General features: G+C 44.5%; 2 gene segments (V, D, J or C); one reads left to right on the plus strand and one right to left on the minus strand.

Moving 5' to 3' along the window:
* The window catches only part of LOC140479502 (immunoglobulin kappa variable 3-15-like), a 45,800-nt gene extending 26,031 nt beyond the window's left edge, over positions 1 to 19,769 (minus strand). Inside the window, 1 exon segment of the V gene segment in view lies at positions 19,646 to 19,769. Coding sequence covers positions 19,646 to 19,769 — 124 coding nt within the window.
* A 226-nt stretch (positions 19,770 to 19,995) lies between these two features.
* LOC140479503 (immunoglobulin kappa variable 3-15-like) lies at positions 19,996 to 24,766 on the plus strand. The segment is given in 2 exon segments: positions 19,996 to 20,029; positions 24,462 to 24,766. Coding segments are annotated over 2 exon segments (339 nt in total).
* Positions 24,767 to 27,107: the final 2,341 nt, after the last annotated feature.

The raw sequence follows: 27,107 nt of genomic DNA on the forward strand, positions 1-27,107 counted from the left end.
AGGTTAGAATAAAAGAGAACCTGAGGGACAACATTTTTACAGAGAGGGTCATCTGCATATGGAATGAGCTGCCAGTGGAAATGATTGAGGCGGGTACATTAACAACATTTAAAAGGCATTTTGACAAATACATAGATAGGAAAATTTTTAAAGGATATGGACTAATTGCAGGGAAATGGGGTGAGTGTGGATGGACATTTTGGTCAGCAGGGTCCAGTTTGGACCAAAGGGCCTGTCTTTGTGCTGTAGGACTCGATGACTCTGTGACTCTATAATTCCATTGTTTCCATGTTTATGAACAATCTCTCAAACATAGAAGTAAAGAAACTAGGAGCAGGAGGAGGCCATTCAGCCCTTTGAGTCAGCTCCACCATTCAATATGAACATGGTTGATTATTCAACTTCGTCCCCAGTTCCCATTTTTTCCCTATAATCTTTAATCCCTTCAGTCCCAAGAACTGTACGTATCATCTTCTTGAAAACATTTAATGGTTTGGTCTCAACAGATTTCTGTGACAGAATATTCCACCAGCTTCCCCCACTCTCTGGCTAAAGAAATATCTCCTCATCTCAGTCTGAAATGGCCTTTCCCTTTTCGTTAAAATGTAATTCCTGGTTCTGGATTCTCCAGTCATTAGGAACATCCTTCCTTTGTTTTTCCGGTCTTGTCCTGTTAGGCTTTTAAAGGTTACAGTGCGATTCCTCTCAATCTTCTAAACTCCAGCGAATATAGTCGTAACTGATCCAGTTTCTCAGCAGATTTCAGTGCTGTCGTCCCAGGGATCAGTCTGGTAAACCTTCATTTCCCTCCCTCCACAGCCAGAACTTCATTTCTCAGATACTGAGTCCAAAACTGCATACAATAGAATCATAAAATCACCCAGTACAGAGGAGGCCCTTTGGCCCATTAACTGTGTACCAGCCAATTTACATTAAACCAACACCAGTCTCACTTTCCAACAGAAGGTTCATTGTTTGAATGTTATGACATTTCAACTACTCACCCAAGTACTTTTTAAAGTTTATGAGGTTTCCCACTTCAACTACCTTCCCACGGTGTGCATTCCAGACCCACACCACCCTCTGGGTGAAAAACAATTTCCTCAAAGCATCTTGAAACCTCCTATATTTCACATTGAATGTGAGCCAACTTGTTAATGACCCTCCCATGAAGGAGAACAGCTGCTTTCTCTCCACCCTGTCCATTCCCCTCATAACCTTATACACCTCGATCAGGTCCCCCCTCCACCTTCTCTGCCCTGAAGGAAACAACCCGAGCTGATCCAATTTCTCTTCATCACTGAGAGGTTCCATCCCACACAACATCCTGATGATTCCCCTCTGCACCCCATCCAGTACAATCACATCCTTCCTACAATGTGGAGACCTGAACTGCACACAGTACTCCAGCTGTGGCCTAACCAATGTTCTCCTTAACTGCAACATATCCTCCTGCTTTTATAAACAATACCTGAAATGACAAATGCAAGTGCCTTCATAACTGCTCTATTAACCTGTCTTGCCACATTCAGAGATCAGTGGCCAAGTACTCCAAGATCACTCTGTGCCACTGAGCTTCCTCAGTTCAAAGAACAAAGAAGATTACAGCACAGACTCAGACCCTTCGGCCCTCTAAGCCTGCGCCGACCCAGAACATCGACCTAAACTGGTCATCAATTTTCCAAGGATCTTTATCCCTTTGCTCCCTGCCCATTCATGTGTCTGTCTAGATACACCTTTAATGGTGCGATCATGCCTGCCTCTATCACGTTGGCTGGCAAAACGTTCCAGGCACCAACCACATTCTGTGTAAAGAACTTCCCATGCATTTCTCCCTTAAACTTTCCCCTCTAACCTTCAACTCATGACCCCTAGTAATTGAGTCCCCCACTCTGGGAAAAAGCTTTGTGCTGTCCACTCTGTCTCTCCCTCTCATGATTTTGTAGATCTAAATCAGGTCTCCCCTCAACCTTTGACTTTCTCATGAAAATAATCCTGATCTATTCAACCTTTCTCCATAGGTAGGAAGTCGCTACCTGGCAATCCTGGTGAAACTCCTCTGCACCCTCTCCAAAGCATCCACATCCTTCTGGTAATATGGCGAACAGAACTGTGGGCAGTATTCCAAATGTGGCCAAACCAAATTCTGATACAATTCTAACATGACCTGCCAACTTGTGTACTCAGTACCCCATCCAATGAAGGAAATGAGGCCATACAACGTCTTGACTACTCTATCGACCTGTGTTCCAACCTTCAGGTTACAATGAACCTGAACACCCAGATCTCTTTGTACATCTATTTTATCCAGGGCTTTCCATTCATTGGATAGTTTACTCTAGAATTGGATCTTCTAAAATTCATCAGCTCGCATTTGTCCGGATTGAGCTCCATCTGTCCCATTCTCTGTCCAACTCTCCAATCTATCTATATTCTGCTGTATTCTCTGACAGTCCCCTTCACTATCTGCAACTCCACCAATCTTCGTGTCATCTGCAAACTTGCTAATCAAACCACCTATACCTTCCTCCAGATCATGTATGTACATCACAAACAACATGGATCCCTGTGGAACACCACAGGTCACAGTTTTCAATTGTGAGAAACTCCTTTCCTCTACTATTGTCTGTCTCCTGTTGTCCAGCGTGTTCTGTATCCATCTGACTAGTACACTCTGGAACCCATGTGACTTTAATTTCTCCATCAGGCTCTCATGGGGAACATTGTGAAACACCTTACTGAAGTCCATGTATATGACATCTACAGCCCTTTCCTCATCAATCAACTTTGTCACTTCTTCAAAGAATTCTATTAAGTTAGTAAGATATGACATGCCCTGCACAAAATCATGCTGCCTATCACTGATAAGTCAATTTTCTTCCAAGTGCAAATAGGTCCAATCCCTCAGTATCTTCTCCAGCATCTTCCCTACCACTGACATCAGGCTCACCTGTCGAAAAAACCTGGATTATCATTGCTGCCCTTCTTAAACAAGGGGACAACATGAGCAATTCTCCAGTCCTCTGGGATCTCTGCCACATTCAAGGCGGCTACAAAGATAAATGTTAAGGCCCCAGCTATTTCCTCTCTCGGTTTCCTCAGTAACCTGGGATAGATCCCATCCCGACCTGGGAACTTGTCCACCTTAATGCCTTTTAGAATACTCAACACTTCCTCCACCCTTAAACCGACTTGACCTAAAGTAATCAAACATCCATCCCCAATTTCAACATCCATCTTTTCCCTGTCCTTGTTGAATACTGAAACAAAGTACTCATTAAGAAGCTCTCCCATTTTCTGTGACTCCACGCCTAACTTTCCTCCTTTGTCCTTGAGTGGGCCAACCCTTCCACTGGTCACCCACTTGCTTCTTTTATATAAAGAAAAGGCTTTGGGAATTTCCTAAACCCTGTTTGCTAATATTTCATGACCCCTTTTAGCCCCTTTAATTCCTCATTTCAGATCGGTCCTACTTTCCCGGTATTCTTCCACAGCTTTATCTGTTCTCAGCTACCTAGACCTTATGTATGCATCCTTTTTCCTCTTAGCTAGTCTCACAATTTCATTTGTCATCCATGGTTCCCTAATCTTGCCATCCCTCTGTTACCTTATTTTGAACCCTCCCCAAGAGTATGAGCAAGAGTACAAAGAGGACATTAGTTCTAGAACTGCCCAGGTGTAGACCATCTGATTTGTAATAGTTCCACCTCCCCCAGAACTGGTCCTAATGTCCAAAAATCTGAGCATCTCCCTGCTACACCATCTCTCAAGTCACGCATTCTTCTTCTGTCTTTTTTTTTCATTTCTTCCGTGGCACTGGTAGCAATCCTGAGATTACTACCTCTGAGGTTCTACTTTTTAATGTGGTTCCTAACTCCTAAACTCTGCTTGTAGGACCTTATCCCATTTATTCCTTGTATCATTTGTGCCTACATGCACCATCACAGCTAGCTGTTCACCTCCCCTTTTAGAATGTCCTGCAGCTGATCTGACACATCCCTGACCTGTGCAACTGGGAGGCAACATGCAATTCATGATTCTCATTTTTGACCACAGAACCACCTGCCTTCACCCCTTATAAAGTCCAAATAAACCATATCCAGGGGGTCCACATTATCACATCTACTTGCTACATCGTTGAACAATTCCAGCTGATTTGTTATGCATGATTTCCCTTTCGACAATCCTTGCTGACTCTGTCCAATTCTGTCACTGTTTTCAAAGTGCTAAGTTATAAAATATTTTATACTGAACTTAAGCATTTTCTCCACTGCTGATGTCCGGTTAATTGGTCTCAAATTCCTTATTTTCCCTCTCACTCTCTTTTTCAATAGTTGTGTTAAAATAACTGCCCTCCGCTCCCTAGAACCTATCAAATAGCCGACAAACAGATAACTGTCAGTGTTTCCAGGATTTTACAACCACTTCCTGAAGTAGTCCCGAAAATAGAATATTTGTCCCTGCTGATTTCACATAATTTAATTTTCACAGAACCATTTCCCTACAAAAACTGATTCCTTTAATTCCTTCCTCTGGGTTCACCAATATTTTTAAGATATATTTGAGAATTCATTTGTGAAGAAAGATCCAGAATATTTTATCTGTCATCTCTTTGTTTCAATTATAACATTATAACATTTGTGTGTAACTTCCTTGAATGTCATCTGGACGTCCATATAAACAACATATTCCCTAATCTTACACATTAGTGACCTCTTTATAGTATGTCACCAGGTTCGTGGAAGATGTCTGAACCTTTTTAAATCCATGCAGACTTACTCCGATCAGTTTAGATTTGTCAAACATTCTGTCTCTAAAACTAGATTCAATCAATTCCCAACGACAGACATTCAACAGAGATGTTCAATGTGAGTGAGGTTAGTCAACAGATAGCACTGTCACGAGGAGCGGAACAACCTCCTCCTGGAGTCATTAAGTCACAGAGATGTTCAGCACGGAAACAGACCCTTCAGCCTAACCCATCCATGCTGACCAGATAACCCACCCCAATCTTGTACACCTGCCAACACCCGGCCCATGTCCATCTAAACCCTTCCTATTCATATACCTGTCCAGATGCATTTTAAATGATGTAATTGTACTAGCCTCCACCACTTCCTCTGGCAGCCCATTTCACACTCACACCATCCTCTGCGTGAAACATTGGCCCCCTCAAGTCTCTTTTATATTTTCCTCCTCTCACCCTAAATCTATGCCCTCTAGTTTTGGACTCCCCAACCCCTGGGAAAAGACCTTATCTCTTTATCCTGCGCATGCCCCTCATACTCTATAAAACTCTATAAAGTCACCCCTTAGCCTCCGATGCTCCAGCGAAAACAGCCCCAACCTATTAAAGTTCTACCTATAACAGGAATCCTCCAACCCTAGCAACATCCTTGTAAATCTTTTCTGAACCCTTTCAAGATTCACAACATTCTTCCGATAGGATGGAGACCGGAATTGTGCACAATTTTCCAAAAGTGGTCTGTCCAATGTCCTGTACAGCCGCACATGACACCCCAACTCCTGTACTCAGTACTCTGACCAATAAAGGAAAGCATACCAAATGCCTTCTTCACTATCCTATCTACCTTCGACTCTACTTTCATGGAGCTATGAAACTGCACTCCAAGGTGTCTTTGTTCAGCAGCACTCTCTGGGACCTGACCATTAAGTACATACGTCCTGCTATGATTTACTTTGCTAAAATGCAGCACCTTGCATTTATCTAAATTAGACTCCATCTGCCACTCTTCAGCCCATTTGACCTTTTGATCAAGATCCCATTGTTATCTGAGGAAACCTTCTTCGCTGTCCACTACACCACCAATTTTGGTGTCATCTGTAAACTTACGAACTATATCTCCTATGTTCATATCCAAATCATTTATATAAATATTGAAAAATAGTGGATTCAGCACCAACCTTTGTGGCACTCCACTGGTCACAGTCCTCCAATCTGAAAAACCTCCCTCCACCACCCTCCGCTGTCTTCTACCTTTCAGCCAGTTCTGTATACAAATGGCTAGTTCTCCCTGTATTCCATGAGACATAACCTTGCTAACCAGTCTCCCATGTGGAACGTTGTTGAATGCCTTCCTGAAGTCCACATAGATCCCGTCTAACACTCTGTCCTCATCAATCCTCTTTGTTACATCTTCAAAAAACTCAATCAAGTTTGTGAGACATGATTTTGCATGCATTAGTGGGCAATACACAGTGTACATTGTGTCCAGGAGCATCTTGAAAAGATGCCAATCTCTGTTTCCATTTTCAGCTCCAGGGCTGTCATGAAGGAGCTGAACGAATATTTGGTGAAGAAGTTTCTGGACGGTGAGGGCTGTGTGAAGGGTTTCAGCAGTGACTGATGATTGCAGCTCCTCGTTCAGTCTGCTCCTCCCTCACCACTGATCCAGCCATGTAACCTCCTGTCACACTGAGTGGCATTGCAATCAATATCATAGTGTCAGTGCCAGCAAACAACAGCATCACAGTCTGACCCACTGGGACAGGCATCACTGCCTGACTTCAAAGCACGGAGCCAGAATCCCCTCCCCCCATGCTCATAAACCCTACAGCATCGAAAATATACTGACACACAGCCCCTTCTATTAAATACTGACCACCAGAGAACTCCTTCAGAGGTAGAAGTCAGCATCGAGAATCAGAGAGAGGGATAGATGGGGTGATGCAAAGTCAAAGAGAGGGAAAGGGGGAGAGAGAGGGAGTGAGACAAAGAGAGAGGGAAAGAGAGAGAGATGGAGAGGGAGCCAATGATTGGGAGCCAGCTGTTGTCCATGTCTGAGGGAAGGAGTCTTATTCTAATTATGTCAAACCTTGGGGAGGCCTCACCTGCAACACTGGGACCAGTTTTGATTTCCTTCCCGATGGAAGGATAGATTATACCGAGAAGGAGTGCAGCAAAGATTCTTGAAGCTGATTCCTGGCATAAGGGGATTCTCTGATCAGGCCAAATGGAGTCTATTTGGACATTATTCCCTGGGGTTAAGTGGAGCAGGCTGGAGGGGCTGAATGGCCTCCTGCTGTCCCTATTCCTTCTGTTCTGTCGATGGTGTCAGTGTGTGCTGCTGAGAAATGGGGTTCCTCTGTTGAAGCTGCTTCTGATTTAATGATGGAACTGGAAGCCAGGAGAAGCTGCAGAAGCTTCAATTTCTAATCAGAAACTGCCTACTCGGCCTCTTGGACACAATGAGCTGGTTTACTGTGCCCAGTGCCGACACCCCCTCTCTCCCTCCCTGGCAAGGTTCTGTCTGATTGGATTCTCATTGTTACATTTTCCCAGTTCTGGAGGAGAGTCCATCCTCTGATCCAGCATCCCGGCACATTCCCAAACCTGAGATCCAGATCCGGAGTGGACTTGTTCCTCTCAAATATCAATTCCAATGATGTAATTCCACTGGGTCCCTTGCTGCAGGGAAATGATCAGCCAGGGCCGTATTCTTCAGCCATGGAGAATAATGGCGGGATATTTGGAGTGTGAGTTTGATGATGTAAATGTGAACCATTGCAGGAAAGACATTACAGATGGTTTGTACAGACAACAAAGCCCAAACCAGAGCATTGTTACAAATGACTTTTTCCTCGTGAAGGTGTCCATCCTGCTGAGTATTAGATAAAGATGGGCTTCAGAGAGATAGTGGGCAGATGGAGTGTAATGTAGGGGGACATGAATCACAAAGTTAGTACGCAGCTACAGCAAGTGAATCCGGAGGCAGATGGAGCGTTGGTGCTACTTGTAAAGGGAATGCAATCTAAAAGCAGGGACATTTTACTGCAGCTGTACAGGGGTTAGGGTTAGGGGCTTGGTGAGAGCACATCTGGAGTATGGTGTCCACTACCAGGCTCCTTATTCAAGAAAGGACTGGAGCTGCATTGGATGTAGTTCAGAGATAGTTCCCTTGACTGATTCCTGGAAAAGAGTAATTGTCTGATGGGCGAAGGTCAAACAGGTTTGGAATCTGATCCCTGGAGTTCAGAAGAATGAGAGAGAATCTCATTGAAATGTATAGAATTCTTAAGGGGCTGGACAGGGGAAATTCTGGATGTTGCCCTTCTTGGGAGAGTAAGGGCTATACAGAAAACCACTCGGTACCCACTCAGACAGGATCCAGAACACAGGAGGACCAGAAAGCTGAACTGTATCTCTTTTAATATAAGGAGATTGACCAGTAATGTGGTTGAACTGAGAGCATTGACCAGCACGTGGGAATATCATATTGTTGCAATTGCTGAGACATGATTGAAGAAAGATAGGACTGGCAGCTCAATATTCCAAGGTAGAGAAATCTCAGGTGGGATAGAGGGAATGTAAGAGAGGTGGGTGTATTGCATTATTGATAAAGGAGACCATCACTGCAAGATTGAAGGAACATTTCTTGGAAGACTCTACAAATGAGGCCATCTGGGTAAAGCTAGAAATAACAAAAGGACAATCACTTTGCTGGGATTATTCTACAGGCCCCCCAATTGTCAGATGGAGAGAAAGGAGCAGATATGTTGGCAAATCACAGAGAGTTGTGAGAGGAATAGGGTTATATTATTGGGGAATTTCAACTTCTCTAGCATGAACTGGGGTTGCCTTTGTGTGAATGGTAGAAATTTTAAAGTCCATGCAGGAGAGCTTTTAGTGCCAGTACATAGCTAAACCCTCTAAACATGGGCAGTGCTGGACTCAGTCCTTGATATGAAGCCGGTCAAATGGTTGAAGAGTCAGTGAGTGAGCATTTTGGAGATAGTGAACATAACTCCGAAAGTTTCATAGTTATTATGGAAAGGAGCAAGGGTCATCCCCATCTCCATTATACTCACTACTTGACAAATCTGTACATGGCACGATGGTTCCTCAAAAACTGGGAGAGGAATTAAGGATGCTGGTTTTGTGTTGAGGTTTACCTACAACTTGACAAGTAGGACAAGTTTTATAAAACTGCACCACATCATTATCCAAATGTAGCTCAGTAAAATACCTGTTTCTGGATGCCTGTGTTTTCCAAATCCCCATGTGATCTGCCATGGGGGTCTCAAGTGCTCCTTGTACTAGCTCCCTCAAATAGCTGGGTGGGACCACTACCCGATGTCTAAACAAACATTCTTCATCTAGGGTTCAATGAGGCGGTCTCCATTTCCTCATCAGCACTCTGTTCTGAAGTTAACCATGGCGGCACGGGGTCTCAGTGGTTAGCACTGCTACCTCACAGTCTAATATTCAGTAGATGTTTGTCCAGGCTGTTTCTGTAAGTTCTGAAACATCTGTCTGTATGTTTCTGGGACCGACTCATGTGTGCTTAGAATAGCCATTTTCACCTCCTCATAATCCTGAAAACATTCCTCTGACAGGGATGCAGAAAGCTCTTGTGCTTCTCAAGTTCATTTTTGCATGCTCTAGCTCTATTGATTTTTCCCCACCTCACTTGTTTAACTATCTTCTCTAGCAACATGAAAAATGTTTCCAAATCCTTCTCTTCATAGTCATAGAGTCATACAGCAAACAAACAGGCTCTCCTGCCCATCATGTCGATGCTGATCAGTAATCACCAAACTGTGTTAATCCACTCCCCCCCCCCCCCCCCCCCACCCACACCATTTACCTGCACTTGGTCCATAGCCTTCAATTCCCTGGTATTTTCTGTGCTCGTCTGGATATTTCCTTAAATGTTGTGAGAGTAGCTGCCTCCACCACCTTCTCAAGCAGCACATTCAATACTTCTAATACCGTCTGGGGAAAAAAGTCCTCAAAACCCCTCTAAACCACTTTTTCATCACGTTCTGTTTATGCCCTCTGGTCACAGATATGTCTACCATGGTGAAAAGATTCTCACGATTTACTTTTTCTATGCCTTTCATAATTTTTAAAATCTCAATCAGAATTCCTCCAGAGAAAATAAACCCAGCCTATCCAGTCTCTCCTCATAACTAAGACAGTCCATTCCAGGGAACATCCTGGTGAATCTCCTCTCCACCTTCTCCAGTGTAGTCATGCCCTTCCGACAGTGCCATGACCAGAACTGTACACAGTGTTCCAGATTTGGCCTAACCAATGCTCTGTAAATTAACAACAAGACATCTTTACTCCTATGTTCTACACCCCGTGGTAATGATGGCAAGCATCTCATATGCCTTCTTCACCACCCTGTCTAGCTGTGCTGATGCCTTCCGCGATCGATGGACTTGTACACCAAGGTCCCTTTGTTCCTCACAACTCACAAGGAACATAAAACCATAAGAACTGGGAGCAGGAGTAGGCCATCTGGCTCTTCGAGCCTGATCCACCATACAATAAGATCATGGCTGATCTTTTCTTGGACTCAGCTCCAATTATCTGCGCTCTCACCGTATCTCTTAATTCCTTTATTGTTCGAAAAAAATCGGTCTTAGCTTTAAAAATGTTTGTTGAATTAACGTCAACTACTTCTTTGAGCAAGGAATTTCATAGATTTCCGACGACCTGGGTGAAGAATGTCATTCTCAATTCAGCCCCTTCGGCCCAACAAGTTCACACTGACCCTCCGAACAGTCAGCCACCCAGGCCCTTCCCCTCCATTTAACCCTGACTAACACACCTAACACTATGGGCAATTTAGCTTGGCCAATTCACCTGACCTGTACTTCTTTTGGATTGTGGGAGGAAACTGGAGCACCCAGAGGAAACCCACACAGACACAGGGAGAATGTGCAATCTTCAGACAGACAGTCACCCGGGGATGGAATTGAACCCAGGTCTTTGGCACTGTGAGGTAGCAGTGCTAACCACAGAGACCCGTGCTACCATGGTTAACTTCAAAACAGAGTGCTGATGAGGATTTGGAGACCCCCTCATCGACATCCAGATGAAGAATGGTTGTTTAGACATCGGCTATTGGTCCCACCTAGCTATCAGAGGGAGATAGTACAAGGGGCACATGAGACTCCCATGGCAGGTCACATGGGGATTTGGAAAACACAGGCATCCAGAAACAGGTATTTTACTGAGCCACAATTGGATAAAGATGTGGTGCAGTTTTATAAAACGTGTCCTACTTGTAAAGTTGGAGGTAAACCTCAACATAAAACCAGTATCCTTAATTCCTCTCCCAGTTTTTGAGGAACCATCCCGTCATGTACAGGTTCGTCAAGTAGTGAGTATAATGGAGGAGGGGATCAGAAAATGTAAGAGATCCAAAGAGAATCAGATAATTCCCAAAGTGAACTTCGTGTTAATGGATGAACAATTTCAGATATATTCGAGAATTCAGACACTGTATTGTTGTATCTGGAGATTTAATGAGATTGCTCAGAAAATACAAAGATGTTTGTATGCAGAGGAGTTGAGGCCTTTGATTCTGTACTTGGTGGAATTTAGAAGGATGAGAGGGAATGTTATTGAAACTTACAGAATACAGAGAGGCCTGGATAGAGTGGACATGGAGAAGATGTTTCCAATAATAGGAGAGTTGAAGACCCGAGGGAACAGCCTCAGAGTGAAGAGACGACCTTTCAAACTGAGTTGAGGAGGAATTTCTTCAGCCAGAGTGTCAGTAATCTGTGGAACTGATTGTTGCAGAGGGCTGCAGAGAAAGTAAGAGAATCGGGCTGAGAGACGTTATCAACCATAAATAAATGGGAGACCAGACTTGATGGGCCAAATGGTCCAATTCCACTATTTTATTTTATGCTCTTGTAATGATACACTTGGATGTACCACATGAATCAAATATGACATGGACTTGGTAATTCAGACACAATAAAACAAAAACCAACAGAAACAGGCCAACAGAACAGAGGGCTTCCATGTTGGAGAATCAGTTGATTGAACCAAGTCAGAGTAATTGGAGTTCTCCTGTAGCATTGGTTCCTGAACCAAACTGTTCAATTTGATTCTGTGTAGACTCTAAGAAAGTGAATATAGTCACAAAGACAGATTCATTCCCTATTCCCAGATGAGAAGATTGCACAGATAAGATTGGAAGTGTACCATTCTTTTCTAAAATTGATTTGTTAAAAAGGTGTTGATAAGACCTCATTGATAACTAGAACTATGTGAGTTTCTGTATCTCTTACACCTTCAGGATTATACCCAATTGCCATTTGAACTTAAGAGTGTGCCATTCACATTTGAATGATTCTAGTGAAAGTGAATAAGGTCACACTTCCCCACATTACACTCCAACTGCCCAATATTTTCCAAAGCCCAACTCTATCTAATATTCAGCAGGATGGACCTTCACTGAGAAACAGCCATTTGTAACGAGAATAATGACACATCTCTGAGATTCACATTAATAGCCGTTTTAATTGAAGCTTTCATTAGTTCTGTGTTGATTGACACAATGTTCTGGTTTGGGCATTGCTGTCTGTACAAACCATCTATAATGTCTTTGCAGCGATGGTTACATTTCCATCATCAAAGTCACACTCCAAATATCCCATCATTATTCTCATTGGGATTCACTTGCATTGGCTCAGATCTGACTCCCAGCAGCTCAGAACGAGGGAGTGATGGGGCTCAGAAAGAGAGATCGAGAGAGAGAGATGGGAGCTTTGAGAGAGAGGGAGATGGAGCTTGGAGAAAGAAAAGAGGGATTAAATTCAGAGTGAGATCCATGCAGCTGAAGTAGAGAAGGAAGAGGGGGGATACAGCGAGAGAGAGAGATTGAGGTCAATGAGTTGTATATCAAAGATAAATTATACTCTGTTAAATACTGCCCTGGATGAATGCTATATGACTCTCTGACTGTATCGACACTGTCTACAATGCTGCCAAACTTTGTGTCATTAGCAAACTGAAATATCTGACTTTCTATGCCATTATCCAAGTCATTGATAAATAATGTAACTAATTGAGGTGTGAGCACACATTCCTACTGGACACCACTGGTCACATCCTGCCAATTTCAGCACTTACCCCTTATCCCTATTTTCAGTCAAATGTCACTCAACCAGCATTCCAATGTGTCAGTATTTTAGCCTCAATTCTGTGGACTTCTATTGAAGTTGATGTTTTCTTACATAATACACTATCAAATGCCTTTTGGAAGTCCTTATAAACAACATCCATAGACATTACTGTGTCCAGTACATTAGTCTCCTCTTCAAAAAATTTCAATGAGGTTTTTCACCATGACCACCTTGTCATGAATCCTTGCTGACTCTCCCTGAATAACTGACCAGTTTCAAGGTCTTCAGTTATGCCCATCCTTGCTTATAGACGTCAACAATTCCGCACTACAAACGCTGGCTTAGTGACCTGTAATTCCCTGGATTTTCTCTCATATCCTTGTTAAATGTGAAGTGACATTTGCTAATTTCCAAGCCAGAGGTACGACACCTGTATCCAGGGAACTCTGAAAGATTATAGTCAGAGTGTCTACAATGTGGTCTGTTGCTCCCTTTATCACCCTCAGATGGAGAATGTCAGATCTTGTGGGTTTGTCACTCTTTAGTTCCATAATTTTCCTCATTACAGACGTTTTTCTGACATTAATTTTATTCATTCCCTGTCCCTGATCCTCTGTTAATTCCTTTGGGATTTCAGGCAGGTCCTCCTCCTTTTCTATTGCAAATCTTGAGGTAAAGTATTTATTTAACATGGCTGTCATTTCCCCATTGTCACTGACAATATCCCCCACTTTCAGTCTTTAATGGCCAGCTTTGCTCCTGATCTCCCAGCTTCCCTTTTATGGAACTTGATATCCCTTACATGTTTCCTTTCAGAATCTCTTTTGGTAGCTCTTCGAAGCTGCTTTGTGGCCCTTTGTATCTTTCCCATTCAGCAGATAATGTCATTTTACTCGCTGTTTTGTAAGCCCTTGTTTTAGTTTTATTCTTTCCCTAATCTCTTTAATTGTCCATTGTTGTTTGTTAGAAGAAGTGGAGCTTTCCCCTCTCAGGTATAAACTGGTTTTGTTTTGTGCTGATTGTTTCTTTAAACATCCCCCACTGCTCTTCAGTTGTTTTACCCATAAGCAGATTTTCCCAGTTTACTGTGGACAGTCTCTGTCTCATCTCGTTAAAAACGGGCCTGACCTTAATCTCAAACTCTAGCAGCTGATTCATGCTTTTCACTTTCAAATGTGACATTGAACTTTATCATGTTATGATAACTATTTGATAAATGTTCATGTACAAATAGTTACTAACTAAATCCAACTCATTATTCATTACTAATTCCAATATTGCTTGTCCCCTTGTTGTAACCAGGACATATTGCTGTTGGAACCTATTCCAGATACCCTCTAGAATTTTACTATCTTTCGGACAGAGTGCTTGTCTCTCTCCCAATCTAAGTTAAAATTAAACTTCCCCAATAATAATACACTGGCTTTGCGACACACTTGCCTAATTCCTACATTTATTCAATCCAGCACCTCAGAGCTGGTGCCAGGAGAGGTGGGGTGGGAGAGGCGGGGCTGTATCCAACATCTATTACAGTTTTGGATCCTTTCCTGCTCCTCAGTTCCACTGAATGTTTTCCCCTCATTTTAACCTCCCTCACCATTGAAGTAATTTTGTTTCTAATGAATAAGGCTGCCCCACCTCTTCTGCCATTTCCCCATGTCAATCCTGTGAAACTTCTAACCCGATATATTTAGTTCCCAACCCTTACTATTCTGCAAATATATCTCAGTAATTGATCCTACAGCAAACTCTTAAATTTGAATTTGTCCCAGCAGATTATTGAATTTATTCCTTACGTTCCGTGCATTTATATTTAGAACTCTCATTTGGTCCATTCACGGGAATCTGTTCCTCAGCACTGATGCTGTACTCTTTCTTATTTCTCTCTATCTGTTTAATCAATATACTTCTGATCGCTTTCCTGATATTGCCCAAATAGGACCTTTTGCCTATGTTGCCAATGTTGTTGGTCTCAACACACACAACAACAACTGGATCCTCCTCCCCGCCCCCACTCCAATATCCTTTCAAGCTGGTTCGTGATGCCCCTTACCTTGGCACCGGGCAGGCAACACACCACGTGGGACTCTCAATCCTGCTCACAAAGGATGCTATCAGTCGCCCTCATTATCAAATCCTCCTCTTTCCTTTGTGCTCCCCCAGCCTGAATGGCCTCCTGGACCATGGTGCAGTGGTTTTCATTCATTCATTCATAGGATATGGGCATCTCTGGCCAAGCCAATATTTCCTGCCCATAAGGCAGTTAACAGACAACCACATGGAATCATCCATTAATCGGGGAAATGAGGAAACTGGTGAAGTCGATTGTCTTTCAGGACATGGTTGATGAACTCATTTCCCCTCCCTCCACCTTACCCCAGTTCTAACCTTCCAGATCAGCACTGTCCTCATGACCTGTCCTACCTGCCAATCTTCCTTCCCACCTATCAGCTCCACTCTCCCCTCTGACCTATCACCTCCATCCCCATCCCCGTTCGTCTATTGTACTCTTTTCTACCTTCCCCCACTCTCCTCTCCGACCTATCACATCCATCCCCACCCCCATTCACCTATTGTACTCTTTGCTACCTTCTCCCAAAGCCGCCCCCTCACCCCCATTTATCTCTCCACCCTGGAGGCTCCCTGCCTCAATTCCTGATGAAGGGCTTTTGCCCAAAACATCAATTTTCTTGCCCTCAGATGCTGCATGACCTGCAGTGCTTTTCCAACACCACTCTGATTTAAACTCTGGTTTCCAGCATCTGCAGTCCTTACTTTTGCCGAGTTGAAATTGGATGTCCCCCAGTTTACGCATTTAATTTCTGCGTCATCTTTATCTCTTCACATAATGACTTTGAAAGTTACAGAGTTATGGTCACTATCACCACAATGCTTACACTACGTTTGCCCATTCTCCCGACAATCCTTTCCCTCATTGACACAGGGAGCAAGTACCTCATTCCTGTTGGATAATGAGATGAGACGACTACAATACTAAATCCAGGCTGCATCGACCTGCTCACTTATACTCACACCCTCCTGTCCCTGACCACTGGCCATAATTTGAAGCATTTAACCTACAAGGTGTGACTGCTTCCCCAACCACAGTGTTTAGGTAACTCCCCCCCACACCCCCCACGATGTGTCGCAGTGTTTGAAGCTCAGATTCCAGCGCATCAACTCTGAGCTGGAGTGCCTTGAGCAACCGACACTTGCTGCAGATGTGGTCACTCTGGGCTACAATGGGCTCCACCAGCTTCCCCATCGCAATTACTACACAACGCCTGACCCTGTATGTGGAAATTGTTTGAGGAGTTTTTAAGTTTTAAAAAAAAAATTGCTGTTACTCTTTAATTTTTAATCTGTAAAATATTCCTGTCAAGGAGACAGAGAAGGCTCCAGCACAGGAGGAGGCTCTTCTGCCCCTTGTGTCAGTGCTAGCTGTTTAGTAACCTCATTCACAATGAACATCTCCGTTGAATGTTTGTTGTCACGAAGTGATTGAGTCTGTTTTTAGAGAGAGAATAAAGGACAAATATGAACTGGTCCGAGAGAATCAGCATGGATTTACAAAGGTTTAGACGTTGAAGGTTCAGCATGGTGGCTCAGTGGTTAGCACTGCTGCCTCACAGCCCCAGGGGGCCAGGTTCAATTCCAGCCTTGTATTTGTGTACAGTTTGTACATTCTCCCTGTGACTGCGTGGGTTTCGTCCCACAGTCCAAAGATGCGCAGGTCAGGTGAATTGGCCAGTCTAAATTGCCCACAGTGTTAGGTGCATTAGTTCAGAGGAAAATGGGTCTGGGTGGGTTTCTCTTCGTAGGGTCAGTGTGGACTTGTTGGGCCAAAGGGTCTGTTTCCACACTGTAGGGAATCTAATCTAATCTTTAACTAACTAGGTTACACATTGTTAGGAGCTCCCTAATGTGGGATATAAGGGAATGTCGATGGCTATTTTCCATAGGGAATTCCAGAAGACATTTAAGAACATTCTTAAACGTTCTTAAGAAACATGGAATCAGATCTTACACTCCACAATCACTTGATGAAGGAGCACCGCTCAGAAAGCTGGTGTTTCCAAATAAACTTGGAGGATTACAATCTGGTATTCTGTGATTTTTAACTTTGTACACGACAGTCCAAGACTGGCACCTGCAAATCATGGAATCGGATGGAATTTGAGAAATGCATTTACCTTGTGTCAGAAATGCGTCTGTCTAGGAGACAGAGAGGAAGGATAATGTGTGTGTGTTCCAATGAGCCATATGTGAATAGTGGTGTTGCCAGGGATCTGTGCTGGGACCTCAGCTTTTCACGATATTTCTCAATGACTTGGATGAAGAAACAGAGAGCCATATATCCAAGATTGCTGACGACATTGAGGTGGTTTGGAGGTGGTCACAGAGATAGGGAGGATGGAAGGACAGGGAGCAAGTTGAGAACAAGGAAGAGAATTTAAAAATCAAGGTGTTGCTGGACCAGGAGCTGATGTTGGCAAGTGAGGATTGTGGTGGTCATGGTGGAATGGAAGACAGGGGCGGGGGTGTGGGGTAGACTTGGTGTGAGTTTGAACACCGATAGTAGAGTTTGGGATGAGCTCATATTTACAGAAGGCAGTGGCTGTGATGTGGGCGTGAATAACATTGGAATGGTCACATTTGGAGTCCCAAAAAATGGCTGAGATTTTCAGTGGCTGATATTTGTGATGTGGAGGACTTGGGCCTCAAATCAGCCTCAAAGATGAGGCCAAAGTTGTACAGAGTCTGTTTGAGCAGTAGATAGTGCTCAGGGAGAGGGATGGAGTTTGTACCGGGAGCTGAAGAGGATGTCTTTGATCTTCCCAATGTGTTTCTCAGTGAGCCTGGCTCCTCAGTCCTGACTGCTCTGAGCTGCTGTGATTGTCACTGATTGGACACTTATTATTAGAGATTCTGACCACAGCAGAAAGCCCCAGTGTAAAAAATAACTGCAAAGACTGTCAGATCGCAAGGTTGAAACTTCACCAAAAGAGGAAGTGAAAGAAGGAGCTCAGAGCAGCTGGATGTGTGTAACTAAGACAGGAGAAAACTGTGAGCCATCTCCACTCCCTGGAATCTGACAGCACAGGAGGAGGCCATTCAGCCCATCATGCCTTTGAATTGCTCAATTAGCCCCCATTGCTCTCTCCCCATAACTCAGCAAATCTTTCCTTTTCAGCTCAATCACCAATTCCCTCTTATAGACCTCATGTCCACAGAGTGATACCGCTTTGAAGCTGGGCTTCAAATTCGCATCTCATTCATTCATTGTGAGACAAACTGCCTGGGCGGGGAAATGGAGCTCATGACCCTGAACATTCCCTCTCCCCTCCTGAGGGACACTTGATTTGGTTTTAAGTATTCACTCTTGGGAAGTGGGCTTCACCGGCTAGGCCAACATTTTTTACCCTATCCCTAGTTGCCCCGGAGAAGGTGGTGGGAAGCTGCCTTCTTGAATTGTTATCGTCCACAAGCTGTAAATTGACCCACAATGCTCTTGGGGAGGGAATGCCAGCATTTTGACCCAGCGAGAGTGAAGGAACAGTGATACATTTCCAAGTCAGGATGCTAAGCTTTTTTTGAAGGTAACTTGCAGCTCATAGTGTTCCCGTGTATCTGCTGCTCTTGTTCTAAATGGACATGGACGTGGGTTTGGAAGGGACCCATAAGGACTGCAAATGCTGTAAATCCGAGACAAAAATAGAAATTGCTGGAAAAGCTCAGCAGTTCTGGCAGCATCTGTGAAGAGAAATCAGTGTTAACATTTCGTGCTCTGATTCGTCTCCACAGATGCTGCCAGATCTGCTGAGCTTTTCGTGCAATTTCTATTTTCCCATATGGTTTTGGAAGGTGCTATCTGAGGATCTTTGGTGAGTTTCTGCTGAGCATCTTATCAATAATACACGCTAATGCAATGGAGCAGTGGTGGGAGTGGATGCTTTGTGGATGTGATGCCAATCAAGGAGGCTGCTTGGCTCTGGATGGTAGCAAGCTTTCTGAGTGGATAATAATGACATAGGATATGATAGACATAGACAGGAATGGATTAGAGGGATATGGGCCAAATGCAGGCAAATGAGACTAGTTCACTTCAGAAAACCTGGTCAGAATATAGAAGTTTGGCTTAAGGGTTTGTTTCTGTGCTGTATGACTCTGTAACACCATTATTCTATGAATGTTGTTGGAGCTGCATCCATCCAGGCGAGTGGGGAGTATTCAATCACACTCCTGACTTGGTTGACAGGCTTTGGAGGAATCAGGAAGTGAATTACTCGATACAGTATTCCTCGCCTCTAACCTGATCATGTAATTACTGTGTTTCCGTGGTGAGTCCAGTTGAGTTTCTGATCAATGGAACCTCAGAATGTTGATAGTGGGGATTCAGTGATGGTAATAGCATTGACTGTCAAGGGACGATGGCTAGATTGTTTCATATTGGTGATGGTCATTGGCTGGTATTTGCATGGCACCAATGGGAAATATTGCTTCTCAGATTAAATCGGATATTGTGCAGATATTGCTGCATTCGAACATGGACTGTTTCAGTATATGAGACGTTGAGATTGTGCACTCATTAGCAATGCTCCCCATTCATGATCATTGCCTTGTGTTGCAATATCTGTTTGGAGTCTGTCCTGTTTAGCATGGTGATAGTACCACACACCAAAATGGAGGGTATTCTCAATGTGAAGGTTAAACTTTGTATCTACAAGGACTGTGTTATGGTCACTCTTACCAATACTGTCAAGGACAGATGCATCTACAGCCGTCAGTTTGGTGAGGATGGGGTCAAGTGTGTTTTTCCATCTGTTTGGTTCCTTCATCACCAGCTGCAGAGCCAGTCCCTCAGCTACACCCATTGGGAACCAACCAGCTCGATCAGTAATGCTGCTGCCGAGTCACTCTCAGGGGTGGGCATTGAAACACCCCACCCAGAGTACATTCTGTGCTGTCACCACCCTCAGTGCTTCCTCCAAATGTTGTTCAACATGGAGGAGAGAATGATTCATCATTCGAGGGAGCAACATGTCTTGTAATCACCAGGAGGTTTCCTCACCCATGTTTAGGCTGGAGTCATGAGACTTCATGGGGTCCAGAATCAACTTTGAGGCCTCTCAGGGTAACTCCCTACTGGTTGTAGACCATTGTGTCATCAGCTCTGCTGGGTTTGCCTTTCTGGTGGGACAGGACACATGTAGGGACAGTGATGGTGGTGTCTGGGACTTTGTCTGGAAGGTATGGTTCTGTGAGTATGGCTGTGTCAAGCTGTTGCTTGACTAGTCTGAGAGACAGCTCTCCTGAATTTGGCACTTGCCCCCAGATGTCAGTAAGGAGAATGGAGAAGGTACATCAATACCTTTACTGTGTCTGCATTGATGCCTGTGGTCCGTCCGGTTTCATTTCTTTGTTAAGAGGTCGTCACAGTTGATACAACTGAGAGCCTTGCTCGGCCATTTCACAGGGCAATAGAGAGTCAACCACATTGCTGGGGGACAGTGCAATGGATCCCAACATCACATTCTGACCTCCCCGACATTCCCATTCTGTATGTGGAAGGCTGAAGCCTGCCAGCAGGACATTCAACTGCAGGAGCTTTCACAGCCTCTGCACAATTCTGTCCGCACATTAATTCAACACAAACGTTGAATTCGCATCGCACCTTCAATATGCAAAAGATTCCAAATGGTTCACAGAGTTACAGTAAGAGGGATGGGGGAGAGGGTGGACGAACATATGAACTAGGAGCAGGAGCAGGCAATTCAGCCCTGCAAGCCCACTTAACCATTTAATACAATCATGGATGATCCCATTTCAGACTCAACTCCACTTTCCTGCTCACTCTCCATCATCCTTTAACCTATTTCTCATTAAATGTCTGCCCATTTCCTCCTTGATGTGAGACGGGGAAGGGACCACTCCATTTCAGACAGTTGGGCTTTATGGAGCGTGAGGAAGGAAGGTGGGAGAGGACATCAGGATTATGCACTTCGGAGGTGGGATGAACAGTAATAAGGGTTTCTGTGGTCAGGGGGCTTAAGTAGTGCAGAGAGACAATGTTGTGGAGATAGAAAAGAGACCTATATGTTGGAGAGGATGTACGGTTTGAAGCTCAGATACTGAAGGGTGCAGTGGCATGGAAGCCCATGTTTACTGGTCTCTATTGGAGGATCAGTGGGAACAGAATGCATGCCTACTGGTCTCTATTGTAAGGTTCAGGGGAAAGAAGGCCCTAGTTTACTGGTCTCTACTGAAGTATCTTGTGAGATGGTGACCCATGTTTACTGGAGTCTATTGGAGCATCCAGTGGGCTGTGGGCCTGTGATTACTGGTGTCTATTGAAGGGCCTAGTGTAATGGAGGTCGATGTGTACTGATATGTATTGGATGATCCAATGGTATGGAGATCCATATATACTGGTCTCTGCTGGACATTCAGTGGGGAGGAGACCTATATTTACTGGTCTCAATTAGAGAGTCCAGTGGGTCATGGACATCATGGTGGGTGTGGGGCTCAGTCCCTTTCTGTTGTAATTGTGTGATGGTCCTGACCTCACCCCAGTAAAACACCCTGACCCAGAACCTGACTGTGGAAGGGGAAGGAGAGGGGAAGGGATTGGAACATATTGTGAATGGACAGGATGGGTCAGTGGGTCAGAGCCTGTCCTGTCCCCCCCGCTCACACTGATGGCCTGAGGATTTCCTCTCTCTGCTGGATCTTCATGGAATGAGGTTTGTGTCCAAACCAATCCCCAGTGAGAATAGGCCAACAGCACAGAACTGTCTTCATTTAACAAGAATCTGTCCATCATCTTGAGACAGGCTAATGCCTGGTCAATGTGGGAAATGGGGCCTTACTCCAGGAGAAGACATGCTTCTAGGGTTACGGGTTTACATCCATTGTTGTGGTTGTGTTTGCCGAGCTGGGAATTTGTGTTGCAGACGTTTCGTCCCCTATCTAGGTGACATCCTCAGTGCTTGGGAGCCTCCTGTGAAGCGCTTCTGTGATGTTTCCTCCAGCATTTATAGTGATTTTATTTAGATTAGATTACTTACAGTGTGGAAACAGGCCCTTCGGCCCAACAAGTCCACACCGCCCCGACAAAGCGCAACCCACCCACCCACCCATACCCATACCCATACCCATACCCATACCCATACCCATACCCATACCCATACCCATACCCATACCCATACCCATACCCATACCCATACCCATACCCATACCCATACCCATACCCCTTACCTAACACTGCAGGCAATTTAGCATGGCCAATTCACCTGACCTGCACATCTTTGGAATGTGGGAGGAAACCGGAGCACCCAGAGGAAACCCATGCAGACACGGGGAGAATGTGCAAACTCCACACAGAGAGTCGCCTGAGGCGGGAATTGAACCCGGGTCTCTGGCTCTGTGAGGCAGCAGTGCTAACCACTGTGCCACCGTGCCGCCCACCTCCAGTTGTCAGTTCCAGCTGTCCGCTGTAGTGGCTGGTATATTGGGTTTGGTCGATGTGCTTATTGATTGAATCTCTGAATGAATGCCATGCCTCTAGGAATTCCCTGGCTGTTCTCTGTTTGGCTTGTCCGATAATAGTAGTGCTGTCCCAGTCGAACATCCATTAGTGGGCCAGAGCAGAGGGAGATTTGCCCTGCAATTAACTGTCACCACCTGGGATACTGTGGGAAAGAGAGGGAAGAGACAGAATGAGTGTTGGAGGCAGAGTGTGTGAGAGAGAGAGGGAGGTGTGTCTGCGATAGTGTCAGATGTGTAGAGGGAGTGAGAGAGATGCAGATGGAAGAATAGATGGTGAGGTTGAGGGAAATGGGGAAAGAAATAGGGTGTGAGATAATGTGACTAAGAGGGACGGAGAGAGAGAGAGAGACCAGGTACGTGGAGAGGAAGGATGGAGAAAGAAGAAGGAATAGATAAGAAACAAGAAAGGGAGGAAGTGAGGGAAACAGTGAGAGATGGAGAAAGAGATTATGAGACAGAATGAGAAAGTGAAAGTGAGTTGAAGAGAGTGATGATGGGATAGAGTACGAGAGAGAGAGAGAGAGAATGGGAGAGATTAGGAGTGAAAAAGAGATAGTTAGATAAAGAGTTGACAGATGTGAGACAGAATGGGAAGAGAGAGAGTGATAAAAAGAGAGAGACAGCATCTGGTCACCACATTCTGGGAAGGAGGTGATTGTACTTGAGAGGGTGCAGAGATTTCCCAGAATGCTGCCTGGGCTGTGGGGTCTGAGAGATAAGGAAAGATTGGAAAAACTTAGGTTGTTTTCCTTGGAGCAGTGAAGGTTGAGAGGAGACCTGACAGAAGACTGTAAGATTATGAGGGGCACAGATAGATTCGACAGGAAGGCACTTTTTACATGGATAAAGGTGTCAGAAACTAGGGTCAAAAACTGAAGGTAACACAGACACAGAAACACAGAAACACAGAAATAGGAGTAGACCACTCAGCCCTTTGAGCCTGCTCTGTCATTCAGTATGATCATGGGTGCTCCTCCATCTCAAAGACATTTTCCTGAATTCTCCCCATTCCATTCATGTTGTGAAAAGACAAAACAATAATCTTGAACATATTCAATTCTCTCTCCTCCATAGCTGTCAGGATCGTAGGGACAGAGTACAACAGGTTGACTACCCTCTGAGTGAAGAAATATTTCCTCATCTCAGTCATAAATGGTCAACCTTGTATCCCCCAAGACTGGGTCCCCTGGTTCCAGAATTCCCATCCAGGGGAAACCTCCTCCCTGCCCAGCCCTGTTAGAAATTTATAGATTTCAATCTGATCCCCTTTTATCCTTCTGAACTCGAGTGAGTCGAGGCTCAGTCGACTTAGAGAGTGAGAAGACAGTTGAGGAGAAATGTTTTCACCCAGAGGATGGTGGGAGTCTGGTACTCACTGCCTGAAAGGCTGGTTGAGTCTCAAACTCTCGTGACATTGCAGCTGTGTTCAGATATTCATTTGTGTTGCTGTAGCTTCCAGGCCTATGGATCAAGAGCGGGAAAATGGGATTAGTTTGTCAAGGTCTTTGTTGTCCAGCACAGACACAATGGGCCAAATGGTCTAATTCAGCAGAGTTCACATCAATGTCTCTCGAGGCTAGACAGACAGAGAGAGTGGGAGAATGGGGGAGACAGAGAGAGACAGAAGAGGAAGTGTGAGAGGCTGACGTGGCTCTCTCTGCCCAATGACACTTACATAATGAGGAACAATCAGTCAGAATCTCACAGGCTGCAGCTTTATAAAGCAGAGCCCAGTGAAGGGAGAGTTTATCAGGAACCAGGCACAGGGACAGGAGCACACACCATGATTTCAAACATCCAGCTGATCTGGCCCCTGGCACTCTGTGTCGCAGGTCCAAATCTCTCTCCTTCCACCTTGAATCTTTAGCTGCTCTCCATTTCACTCCAATTCCACTGACTTGTGATTGAAGGGAAAATGCTGAAACTAGAGGAATGCTCAGTGTCTCCAACAATCTCTCATTTGACCGGCTCTTTCTGTGACAGTTCTGACTTCACTGTGTTTCTCTCTGACCTCTCAGGTATCAGTGGGGACATCACCATGACTCAGTCTCCCCCAGTGCTGTCAGTCGGACTGGGCCAAACCGCAACCATCACCTGTATGGCCAGTCAAAGCATTAGCAGCTACCTTGCTTGGTACCAGCAGCGAGAAGGTCAGAAACCCTCTCTCCTGATCTATGGTGCAACAACTCGATTCACGGGAGTCTCCAATCGATTCACCGGCAGTGGATCAGGGACCAGTTTCACCCTGACAATCAGCAACGTTCAGAATGAGGATGTCGCTGACTATTACTGTCAGCAGTATTACAGCTGGTCTTCACGGTGACACAGAGCCGTACAAAAACCTCAATACACACAACACCACCTCCTGTGCTGACACATTCACAATTATATGTTATACATAATAATAGACTCACAGCCCTATCTCTGTCACTGATACAAACACAGTAATATATAAATGAAACTGAACAAATTACCCCCTGCTGGGATTGTCACTGTCCTCTCCACACTCCAGTCCCTGTGATGTCCACTGCTCACTGAAGGCCTCAAGTTTCCCTCTTACACTCCATGTCCTCGTGTGAAGAATGGCTGCAAGATTTAAGATCGAAAAATAAATTTAACAAACTTCCCGAGCCCAGCTGGACACATCTCAGAGAGAGAAACAGAGTGAGAGAAACAGAGAGGAAGAAAGACATGAATGAGGGAGAGACAGGGAGAGGTTGAAAGTGACAGAGGGAAGCAGAGAGCAGAGGTTTTTGTACAGCCTCTGCACTCGGAGCTCTCACTGTGGGACACGATCGGTCCAGGAACCAAGCTCAGACTGAGTCAGTAAACCTCAATCCTCCGTTATTAACCCTGTCAACACTGAAACACAATTTCTAAAACACAAATGCTGAATTGTTGAATGTGTTAGTGAGAAGCTGCAGTAAATGAAATAGTTGATTGAGGAGCACTGTGTCTAATAGTGTGTCCAACTGTATTTTTTCCGTTCCATTACCCCCTTTAAGCAGCAAGATATAAGTCAGTAAGTTTTACTCACTGTGTGGAGGAGCTCTGTCCATTTGCAGCCTGTGGTCCCATTCCTGTAGCATGGACTGAAATCAGTGAGTAGCCTCCTGTCAGTCTCAGTGTGATGGACACGGGCAGAGTTGATGTGAGCTCTGGCTCCCTGTCCCAGTCTCTGATCTCACTGACCTCAGCAGCGGCAGCAGCAGCAGCAGCAGCACAGTGATCCACCGAGCTCCCACCTCCCCCAGCTTTAACTCTGCTCGATCACACAATGCTGATGCTGCAGGGAAAATTGCACCAGTTCATTCATCCTCTCCCTATCGTTCAAACCCTGCAATTCCGAGAAAAATCTTTGTAAATCTTTTTCTGCACCTTTTAAAAGTTTAACAACATTCTTCCTATCACAGAATGAACGGAATTGTTCACATTATTCCCAAAGTGTCCTCACCAATCTCCTGTACAGCTGCAACATGATGTCCCATCTCCTGTACTCAGTACAGTGACCAATAAAGGCAAATGTTCCCAACACCTTCTCCATCGCCCTGTCTCCCTGTGATCCAGTTTTAAGGAATAATGCGGCTTACCCTTACCTTCAACCTTCACCTTCACCCCTCACCCCTTTGTCAATTTATTCAGCAACACTCCACAGGGCCCTACCATTAACTGTGTAACTCCTGCCCTGATCTGCCTTTCCAAAATGCAACATCTCACATTTATCTATACTGAACTCCATTTCCCACTCCTCTGTCCATTGCCCCATCTGATCAAGGTCCCAGTGTACCCTGAGATAATCTTCTTCAATATCCACTGAACACCAACTTTGGTGTCATTTACAAACTTATGTTAACTCCTATATTCACAGTGAAATCATTTATTTAAATAACAAAAGCAGTGGACCCAGCACCACTCCTTGCGGCACACAGCTATTCACAGATCTCCAATCTGAAAATCAACACTTTACCACCAATCCCTCTCTCCTTTCTTCAAGTTAATGTTTTTACCCAAATATCTAGCTCCCCCTGGATCCCATGTGGTCGAACCTGACTAACCAGTCTATCATGTGAAACCTTGTCAAAACTTTTACTGAAGTCCATGCAGACAGTGTCTACTGTTCTGCCTTCGTCAATCTTCTGTGTCACCTCCTCAATTAAATCAGGGAGACACAATTTCCCATGCACAAAACCACGTTGATTATCCAAATGGATGTAAATCCTGTCCCTCAGAATCCACTCCAACATCTTACCCAGCACTGACATCATGCTCGCTTGTCTATAGTTCCCTGGCTTTTCTTTATAGCCATTCTGAAATAATGGTACAACATTAGCAAACCTCTCTGGTTCTCCAACATCTTACCTGTAGCTGTCGATGATAAACATATCTCAGCAAAGGGCCCAGCAATCTCTTCCCTCATTTCCCACAATGTTCTGGGATACACCTGATCAGGTCCTCGAGATTTACCTATCTTTATATGTTTTAAGAACTTTTGCATCTCCTCATTTGTATTGTGGACTTTTTGAAAGCATCACTTTTTTTTTACAAATTCCCTCGCATTCATGTCCTTCTCCACAATAAATACTGACCTGAAATATTTGTTTCGGATCTTACCCATCTTCCTGTCTTACTAAAATACAGCACTCACATTTATCTGAATTAAACTC

This window comes from Chiloscyllium punctatum, chromosome 7, assembly GCF_047496795.1.
Source record: "Chiloscyllium punctatum isolate Juve2018m chromosome 7, sChiPun1.3, whole genome shotgun sequence".
Taxonomy (NCBI): domain Eukaryota; kingdom Metazoa; phylum Chordata; class Chondrichthyes; order Orectolobiformes; family Hemiscylliidae; genus Chiloscyllium; species Chiloscyllium punctatum.